The 10,658-nt window shown below is 43.2% G+C and overlaps 1 protein-coding gene across 2 annotated transcripts; it reads right to left on the bottom strand.

The window, feature by feature from the left end:
• Window positions 1–326: 326 nt before the first annotated feature.
• On the bottom strand, window positions 327–9,725 carry AQP4 (aquaporin 4). 2 transcript variants are annotated; one of them, XM_003784770.3, is made up of 5 exons: window positions 9,567–9,725; window positions 6,235–6,649; window positions 5,055–5,219; window positions 4,695–4,775; window positions 327–767 (listed from the first exon to the last, which is right to left on the bottom strand). In XM_003784770.3, exons 1-5 carry the CDS (start codon window positions 9,596–9,598, stop codon window positions 489–491), a joined length of 972 nt encoding a protein of 323 aa, XP_003784818.1. In that variant the 5' UTR covers window positions 9,599–9,725; the 3' UTR covers window positions 327–488. The 2 variants fall into 2 exon arrangements, with proteins under 2 accessions (XP_003784818.1, XP_012657480.1); XM_012802026.2 differs by lacking the exon at window positions 4,695–4,775 and having other exon boundaries at window positions 489–767; window positions 9,567–9,598.
• Window positions 9,726–10,658: the final 933 nt, after the last annotated feature.

The raw sequence follows: 10,658 nt of genomic DNA, 5'->3' as shown, positions 1-10,658 counted from the left end.
CACACAGGAACATGCTCTATTTCCTCTCCTGAATGTGCCTGACTCTGGGACGTACTGTATCTTGTCATTGTTAAACTCCGTTTGATGGAATAAATATTCAAATTAGGATCGACACTACCTATTTCCTTATAGAGGAGGAATCGACTGATAGGTGTGTCTGTAAGTTCTGTCAGGCAGGACTGACCTAAACCCGATCCACATTTTACATTTGTTGTTAACAAAAGGCAACTAGATGAATTACTTTGGAAATACTTCAAAAAGATTTCTTTCTTTTTCTTTTCTTTTTTTTTAGATTTGAAATTTGCGATAGGTTTTTTCCTTTCCTCCTTGGTAAATAACAAAACATTTATTGTTTAGACTGAGTAATATGACATGAATCAACAAACCTGCTCGTGTCTAATTTATAACAAATCTGTTTCCTTAATGGGTGGAAGGAAATCTGAGGACAGTTCTAGGGAGTCTCGTCTGCTCTCAGCGCTGTCTTCTAGTCATACTGAAGACAACACCTCTCCGGACTGGTCTTTCCCCTTCTTCTCCTCTCCCCGGTCAATGTCAATCACGTGCACCACTCCAGGTTTCAGAATCAAGTCGTCTGTCTCTACTTGGCTCCTGTTGTCCTCCACCTCCATGTAGCTCCCTTTCGTTTGCTGGGCGGCTTTGCTGAAGGCTTCTTTAAGACGACGTTTGAGCTCCACGTCTGGACAGAAGACATACTCATAGAGGCCACCAGCAAGGACAGCGCCTATGATTGGTCCAACCCAATATATCTGAGGGAAAGATGGAAGAAGGTAAGTGGTCAGGGCTCCATTGAACAACACGATGACTATTGATGTTAGCTGGGTTCAATGAAGACAGCAATCGTGTCATGCTTGAAAAAAGAAGGGAATTGGAGGGGAAATGAGAAAACACACCAAATTCGCATCAGAGGTCCACAGAAATAAGAAAAATTCTAGAGAGTACTTCTCTTATTCTCTCCATACTGCTATCTTTCGTGGGTTTTCTGCCTTATCGTGATCATAGGGCAGATTTTACCAATCAGGGCTTTAGTTATTCAGTATGGCTTGATAAATGGAATCCCAGCTTCAGACTTGGAAATTTTATAACCTAACTTCCAAAGTCTCACCTTCCTAACCTGCAAATTGGGGATCATAATAATACGCATGTCGTGGGGTGTAAGGGTTACATGAAATAATGTTTGTAAAGTGCTTAAGGAGTCCCAGTTCATAGCAACCTGCTCTATGCCAGGCTTTTCAGAATATTTAAAGAAGTATGTGACTAGGAAGACCGTAAATTATTATCTTCCATATGTTACATGCTTTCCCTCTCTCAAATTTGGTGACGTAATTGAATGGAAAGCTCCCTGGTTCATTCATTACTCTTGGTGCAGAGAGCTATCACCTTACAGCTATGGTCTCCAACCCCAGGCGGTAGGCAGGTGTCTGTCAATGGCTTGTTAGGAGCCAGGCTGCACAGCAGGAGATGAGCAGTGGGCGAGCAAGTGAAACTTCATCTGTATTTATAGTCGCTCTCCATCACTCCCATCACTGCCTGGCTCCATTCCCTGTCAGATCAGTGGCAGCGTTATGTTCTCATAGGAGTGTGAAGCCTACTGTGCACTGTGCATGGAAAGGGTCTAGGTTGCAGGCTTCATATGAAAATCTAATGCCTGATGATCTGAGGTAAATGTAATGAGCTTGAATCATGCCAAAATCATCACCTCACCCACCATGGTCCATGGAAAAATTGTCTTCCATGGAACTTGTCCATGGTGCCAAAAAAGTTGGGGACCATTGCTCTGCTTGGATCTTATGATGGTGGCTTGGTGAAAAAATCTGTACTAAGTTTATGGAGGAAGGCTAGTGAGGAGGCACAGCCAGGAGCAGCAATTCCATAGGATTTCAATAAATTGACCTTCTTATCACTTGTGTACCTAGAATAAGAGCTGAGTTAGGATGAACTGCAGCATTTGCTTTAGGGCACATGGCTGCTGAGAATATCCGACATCCCTTTAGTAGACTCACCTGGGCAACAGAAACCCTGTTCATCGAGCACTCTTTCTGACTTTTCCTATCTTACCTCATTTAATTCTAACATAACCTATGAGATAGATCATTATCATTCTTCCCATTTTAAGAATAAGCAAACTGACACTCTGGGAGGGGACGAAGCATGCTTAAGATTTCACACTCAGCAAGTGGCAGAGCTGGGATTTCAGTCTGTCTGATTTCAAACCTCTATGTTGAACCACTGTACTGTTTTCCACAGCACTATACTTCTCTCATGTGAATGAGATATGATGAATGTGTGTGTCTTGCTTTAGACACCCTCTGGAAATTAATCTCACTAAGCATCCTCATTGCAAAATCTACGACTATTAGAACTTTAAGCTGAAGCTGAGCACATACCCTTTATAGGGAAACTGTTGGCAGGGCATCTGGAAGAACCAACTTACTTATCTTGAACATGAAAGAAACCATACAGAGAGTTTGCCCTCTCTCCGGCCTTTCAAAGGAGAAACACAAGCCCTCCACTAAATGCCTTTACTCTTTGTTCCTTTGGTAAGATCTCATCAGATATGTACTATTCCATAGGCTACAAATCCCATAGAGGAGAATAGAAACAGCTAAAGAATTACCACTGTTCTCCAAAACACCTATAGATAGGACATCCAGCTGCTTGTTCTCAAAGATAAACAAATCTTGGTGCCAAGCTGCTCTTTGAGAACAAAGTCATGTGCACTTGAAAAGCAATGATCCATTTGAGATGCTGGATGTGCTAATTACCCTGATCTGATTGCCATATTACTTGTATTGTGGCATCACTATGTACTCCACAAATATGTACAATTGTTATGTGTCAATTAAAAAAACAAAAAAAGTAACTTTAAAGATTTTATTACTAAAAATCTAGAAACTATATATAAGTATAAAGAAAAGTAGAATATCATGACACTATACAAAAAACTCCTGCACTTTTAATATTACTTCTGGCCTATCTATCTACAAATATACTTTAAATTAGTGCTAAATTTCACACAACCATTGCTAAAAAATGAAAATTTATTTGTATTAAGATTAAGATTGGTATAAAATTACAATAAGGAGAAGCTTTTGATGTAATCAATAAGGTAAGAAATTTCCTACTATTTATGGATAAAATATATGTTTTATTAATTACTTGTCAGTAATTAATTAAGTCCTCATAAATCAAAATAGCTTGAACTTAATAAATTGAACTGCAAGTTGCCCTTTCATTGTAAAATCTACATACTGCCCATTAAAATTTTCATTTGCGCACGTGGCTTTAAGACATGAATGAAAATATCAATGATAAGACGACCAATCTCATGGATGGCATTGTTGGCTGAATATTTGCATGGCTGGATGCAAAATCTTGTTTTTGAATTCTGATTCTCATCCTGTCATTTCACGGTATAGAGAAATGAATGCGTATAGCTGTGGTGAAATTTCTGCTCATTTGCCATGTACACCACAGCTCAGCAGTTGTGACTAAGTCAATAACCACCATATGCATAGGATTAAAACACAAGTGACATATTGTCATATTCACCAATTTTAAAAATTGTTAAATTAACATTTACAACATATAAATGATAATAACATTAGCTTCACTTGAGGATGGCTTATATATCTACTCCCCCCCCCTTTTTTTTTTGAGACAGAATCTCAAGCTGTCGCCCTTGGTAGAATGCCATGGCATCATCAAAGCTCACAGCAATCTCCAACTCTTGGGCTCAGCGAATCCTCCTGCCTCAGTTTTTTTATTTTTAGTAGTCTTGCTGTTGCTCAGGCTGGTCTTGACCTGCTGAGCTCAAGCAATCCACCTGCCTCGGCCTCCCAGAGTGCTAGGATTACAGGTGTAAGCCACCACGCCTGGCCTTATATTCCATATTTTTTAATGGTTATTGTAAGTTAGCCTATTTAGTTGTCTTCACAATTGCTGAATGACTTATGTAAAGGATTTAAATTCCCTTGCTGTAAGAAACAATTGAAATAAAATGAATCATAATATTTAAAAACGGATACCACTGTTCTCTGGAAGCATTGCCATCACATTGATAAGTAGGATAGGCTTGGGACTGAAAATGTGCCTTTTCTGAGCGTCATTTATGTTTCCAGCTACAGTCACGATGATACCAGCATAAACATTTGCACTATATATTCTCCACCATCTGCACTTCAAATGCTTCCAACTCATATACTATTAATTGAGTTTATGCTTTTATAAACAAAAAAGGTAAATATTTTTGCTATGGGCAATGCTTTTAAGTATTTCTTTCTTTTTTCTTCTTTTTGCAAGTTTATTTTCAGTTATTACCGGGAATGCTTTACTTGCAATTATTTAAACAACACATTCACTACACTACCCAATTTTAATTTGTTCCACATAGGCAACCTCTATGTACAATACACTCTGCTGCAGTCTGTCAGATACACCACCCAGAACAACGCTTAAAAATTAAAAAGATGGTTAGTAAAGGCCCAGAACAGAGACGAGATGTTTTGTACCAGATCTGGGCTAGCCTTTGTCTAGTCTTTATGAAAGGCAAACTGAAGTGAGGGTGGAGGTTGAAAGAATGTGAGAGAAACCAGGAAGCAAAATAATGGAAACGGTAAGAATCCCATAGGTAATGTCCTCAATGGTAAGAAGATAGAAACTATCTCATGAGTTACCCAATGGTTTTCCCAATTTCCCATGATAACTGCTGGTCCAAAGGATCGGGCAGGATTCATGCTGGCACCAGTGTAATTTATCTATAGGAAAAAAGAAAACAAGGTCAGAACTTGCTGAAACAGCGCTACTACCAGGTATTATTTGTTGCAATTTCCTATCGTTCATTAGGTCAATTAGAGGAACCTCAAGATGTTAGCAACTATATCAATATTCTCCTCACGTAGTTGGCAAAATGATCGTCCCAAATGGACAGACATGGTTGGATACTAAAAAGCTACTGCTGTAAAACACATCTTCAGGCCAGCCAGGGTGAGGATAAATGAGACGGATCAATTATTTAAATGGACTTGGAAACTTACTGCAAATAAATGTCCAATTGCAACAGAAAATCCAATTGCTAAAGCTATTGAACCAGTGACATCAGTCCGTTTGGAATCACAGCTGGCAAAAATAGTAAACACTAGCTGAAATGTGATTATCAACTCCACCAGGAGACCGTGACCAGCAGTAAGATTTCCATGAACCTAGGGAGGAAAACAAATTCCATTGTAATTGAAGAAGCGTATTTTCGATGATAATGTATCAGGTCGTTGTGAAAGGCATATGTTATCTCTGTAAAAAAGTAACGGTTAATTTGAGTCTTCTACCCCACTCCCAACTGAGACCTCCCTCTTCTCCTCCCCCCCAAAGAAAACTGAAGGAATAAATTATATTCATTTTGGGTCGTCACAGATAATCATTCTTACAGTGACCAAGCAGTAGTTTGTGCTGAATGTCCTTTTCTACAAAGGAAGTAAAATGTGCCACCGCAGCACTTAACTTATAAAGGAATTTCTTGAGAGCCTTGTCATTTTATAAGGCAATGATTAAATCCATTAATTAGGTTTAAATTAATTAATGTATATTTCAATTAAAATTTAAACCATGTGTGGCTTTTTTTTTTTTAAATTGACCCTGGTGCTGAGCTCACAAATTATACTCCTAATTGGCTAAAAATAAAAGTAAGATGAAATGTCCGTTCTTTTTTAAGCATGATCCTTTATGTAGATCATTTTAAATCTCACGAACATGATAACAAATGACACTGTTTATCTTGCTAGAGAATAAACAAATAATTGTAATAAAATACTTTAAGCTAAATATATAGTCAATATCATAGCTGGGATAGGAGAGAGACAGGAAAAAGCCAATCTAATGCTTATTATTTTCACGTGATTCAAGAGCAAACAGTGATTTTTCTTTTCTTTTCTTTTTTTTTGTAGTTTTGGCCAGCGCTGGGCTTGAACCCACCACCCTCAGTATGTGGGGCCGGCGCCCTACTCCTTGAGCCACAGGCACCGCCCCAAACAGTGATTTTTCTATGGATACATTTTAATGTTGCCAGGATCGGTTTTCACCCTACCAAGAATAATCAAAAATTCCCTGGGAGTAAGTTAGCAATTTTAGGGATGTCTCTTCTGCCACCAAGGTGTTATTTAGCAAAGCATTTGCAAGAAGTCTGGAGTCCCAGTTGGAAACAAAGAAAGGTAAAGGGGCTACCGTGGTGACTCCCAAACCTCCCACTACGCTGGAAGGTGTGACCAGGTAGAGAATTCCTGCCCCGATGATGGCCCCCAGGCACTGGGCCCCGATGTAGAAGACAGACTTGGAGATGCTGATCTTGCGCGTGCACACCATGGCCACGGTCACCGCAGGGTTGATGTGGCCACCGCTGATGTGGCCGAAGCACTGCACCATGGTTGCAATGCTCAGTCCGAAGCAGAGGGAGATGAGAACCATGTCGACAGGTAGTGGCTTCTCCGTCCCACCCCAGTTGATGGTGGAGCCCAGGCTGAGGAGAACAAAAATGAGCATGGCCAGAAATTCCGCTGTGACGGCTTTCCAGAAAGCTTGAGTCCAGACACCTTTGAAAGCCACCATGATGTTCTCTCTTCTACACAAAGGTCCACACTTACTGAAAAGAGAAACAAATCAGCTTCAGAAGCCGCCCTCTAGCCGTTCAGTGGGAAGGGGCTATGAGGTTAGTGAAGGAGGCCACGCACAGGGGCTGGGAAATCGGCCCAAGTGTCCTAGAAAGGAGAACGTCCAAATCAAGTTCCTTAAAAGAGTAAGGGTAAACAATCCTTACCTTGTAGTTAATTCGCTTCCAGAAAGTCCTTAAGTTTCATTGTACATTGCATGTCCCATTTATATTTTGAATATAAAACAATAAAAAAGGGGGACATCTTTTTTAGTTTTTTACTTTTTTGCTTCAAAATGGCACTCAGCAAATAGATTAGTAGAGCAACTCTTGCCCATGCGGCCCCCCTAACTCTGGATTAAGAGCAGCCCTGCCAGAAAGCTGGGGATGCTGAATGCTGTCTTTTGAGAAGGTGGATTCATTGAAGACAGGGGTGCCTGACATCAGCGATAGGAGCAGGCAGGGCCTGAGCTGGGACGCGACACCTCTTCCTTTGCCTGTGCGCCAGGAGGGAGGTCGCTGCCAGCGGGAGGGGCCCTGAGCTGTCCCCGCCCGAGGGACACTGCGGTGGCCAGACCTAGGTGCGCAGCGCGAGGACACCGGGACGTGACAACCTCAGGCCCCCGGAGGAAGGGTGGAGCAGCGGCCATTCCGGGCTGGTGCCAGTCTCCGGACAGGGGCCAGGTGCACAGATGAGCGGCGGGTCGCAGAGTGGCCAGGCCTGCCAGCCCAGGCACGGCTGGGTGGCATCTTGGCCCCTGGGGGTGGGGGAAGGCAGGAGCGTGGGCAATGCTTTTAGGGGAGGAAGGTCAGCCCCTCTTTGTGCCCGCACTTCTCTCAACCCTTATAGGTACCGCGCAGAGAAATCTCCCAAAGGGCCTCCAGAGGCGGGAGTGAGCACGCTGCGGGGCCGCCATCCTGCTGCCTGGGGCAGAACTCCGGAGCACGGGTCAGGGAAAGGGGTGTGGCGAGCGAGACTGCCGCCCTCAGAGCCCAAAGCTCTAGGCAGAGCGATTTTTCTCTGGGGTCGTCTTGGTGGCCTTCTCTCCCGCTGGCTTGGCCCCGGCGGACAGCCTGCCTCCTGCTGGGGAGCTGCGGGGGTGTGTGGCGGGGAGGTTGGGAATAGGCAGGCAGGCTGGGAGGGAAGCCGCTTTCTTCCCTCCAACTCCCGTCTGTATCCCTCTTACTGTCTTTGTATCTTTGGGGCAGAGAAGGGGGGATTTGAGGCTATTATATGCCAACTGCCTATTCGGGCAGGAAATGGCCAGCCTTCCCCTTGGAAGGCAACAGCCCCAGTTCCCGTTATCTAGGACTTTCGTTTTTGTCCTTTGCCTGTGACAGCCAGAGAGCCAAGAAGGTGGAGAGCAGAGAATCTAGTCACAGAGGACTGTACAAAGGGTTAGCAAGAAAGCCAAGTACTTTAAGCCATTAGTAGTATAGCAGCTGTCCCCTTGATGCCCTGAGTCACCCTTATCCCCTTCCCCATTGCTACTGCACAGGCGGTGAGGAAATGCTGGGAGCACCCCCTTGACCTGTGCACAGGTCTCAGCAGAGCCTTTGGTTTGATGTGGGGCTGTACATCCGAGCTGCCCAAGCCCCGGTGGCAGGATAAAGGAAGAGCTGGCTCCCCAGGGGGAGCAGCGGGCTGTACTGCGAGTATCCCTGCTCCAGTGACCTGCTCTAAGTGAATCATGTAATTATGACAAGCCCCAACTGGGATGACAACAACGACATCATTTTCCCTGGAGGAAGAGAGTATAAAGAGACAAAAACAGCACTTGAACTGCGGCAGGGAGAGCACCCTGGAGGAGACGTTAAAAATATCTCCGAGGAGGGGATGAAACTCAGAGAACTCACAATTGAAAGTAAGTTAGGAGAGTCACTTCCGAACTCACCAGTGGCCCAGGGGTGTAGCCGGGATGGCAAAAGGGCAACGTGCTACTACAGGTGCTGTCCTCTGTGGCTGGATTTGGTGGGGAAAAGGAAGAGGAGGCTAAGGAGGCTGGGTGGGCAGGAAATGTCCCTTTTCAGCGGTGCAAGAGCTACCGGGAGAGGCGGTCCACTTAAAGGCCAGCCTCCAAGGCCACCCCTCTTTGCCCCTCACTCCCGCCACTCTGCCTCCTCTCCTTGCTCATTCTCTCAGGCACCTGTCTGCCGCTCCAGACACCTAAGACACTCAGTGCCTCTTTCAGCTTCAAATTTTCATTAGCCGGAGAAATTTAAAACATAAAACACCCAAACACACAAAACATAAGCATACTCCTTAAGGATGAGTTGAGCTTCTTTTTTACTTTTTAAGTTCAAAAAAAATCTGAGTTCCTTCCAGGGCAGAGTAGCCAGCCTCAGTTGTCTGTGAACCCCAAAGTCTGCTGGAGCATATACCTACGTACCTCTGACCTTGCAAGGGCTCATCCCAGCGGCACCCACGGCCCCTGTTTATATTGTCAATGTTCCCTTGCATTTTCACGCTCACTGGATGTGGATCAACACAATTTGTTTTGCTCCTTTTGCCTCAGAACAAAGGGGGTTTGTTGATGTGACCAGGTTGTACTGGATCACATATTACTTTCTAGCTGAACACCCAGCCTCAGCTATTCCTGGACATCTGAGCCCTTGGGTGAGTAATTTTTTTGCCGAAAAATAACTGGATTGATCTCCAAAGAACAATCTTCCTGTGCTTATGCAGGTCTCAAGTATATGGAAAATTTTGCTAAAAAGCATCTCTTTTCTTCTATCTTCAGTATGTCTCTGTTCTGAATATGCCCAGTATTCCGATCTGAAAGAACCACCCACCTGTCCTATAGTCACCTTCTAGATTCTGCCAGAGAAGGCACAAATATCTGCAGTAAAAGAGACAGAGTTTCATATTTTGGCCCTGGGCATTGTTCCCTTAAGGCAAACAAGGACTTACCCCCACCGCCTTGCTGCGGGTCTATCACTCATGCCTTCCCCAGCCAGAGTGCAGCTCTCATTGCCTGCCCGCAGCTCCCAGCACACTGGGAGTCAGATTACGGCCACTTGTCTGATTGGGTTTTTGGAGTGGAGGGGTGGAAAGATCCTGCACCATGTGGCAATCGCTAAGTTATATTTGAACTTGAAATCACTTTTCTGTACCCGATCACCATAGACACGGGGCATTTCAGGAACACAAAACATTTACTTAACAGTTTCTGAAGCTAGTAATCTTTGAAAATGAGGATTTCCCCAAATCTTTTTGTTTGAATTATTCCAGCCACTGAGTATGTGTCTTGTTTGGTTATGTGTTGTAGCTAAAATTGGGTAACTAATAGAAAATGGATTTGTATTATCCAGCCATGAAGAGGAACTGAAACCTAGGCTTTGGTACATTTGCTTTTTTAGCCAATGAGATCTATTGGAAATTTTTTATCTGAGAAGCGTTCTAAGCGCAATATGTACGTAGTGAATGCAGCTCTATTTGCAACACAGGCAGCACTGATTTGGACAATAAAAAATAAGGAAAACCAGGAAATATATGAAATAAGACTGCTCTAGGGTTCTCTTCTGACTGTTTTATCAGAAATAATTTGGAGGTAAGAAGTAGCAAATTTTAAAAATATAGTGGTTAGATGGGGACAAAATTATTGGGAATTGTAGGTAAATTTAATATCTGGGAACTTACAGACAGGATTGACTACGTAGTTTGCTGGTCCCAGTGCAAAACTCTTTACTCAAAAAGTATTAAAAATTTCAGGATTGTGTCAGCAGGATATTAAACTAAGTGTGGGTTCTTCCAGATTCAGATCCTCTGTGGCTGCCTGGATTGCATGTTCATCAAGACATCTCTGCCTAAGGAGTTTGGCGAACTCTGCCAAAAGGTCTAAAAATTAGCTGCCTGTGTCACCATCTCATTCAGTTTTTTTTCTTTAAATAGACCTGAGGTGCTTAGAATTGGAATAATTATAATCTCTGGTTTATGATACTTTGCCATTGCTGGTACATACATGATCCTCTTACTTTATACTAATGAATGACTTTTTAATAG

This window comes from Otolemur garnettii, unplaced genomic scaffold (assembly GCF_000181295.1).
Source record: "Otolemur garnettii isolate 467f Iridium unplaced genomic scaffold, OtoGar3 scaffold00012, whole genome shotgun sequence".
NCBI lineage: Eukaryota > Metazoa > Chordata > Mammalia > Primates > Galagidae > Otolemur > Otolemur garnettii.
Note: the sequence above shows the minus strand (reverse complement) of the source record. Positions and strands in the feature narration are given on the sequence as shown.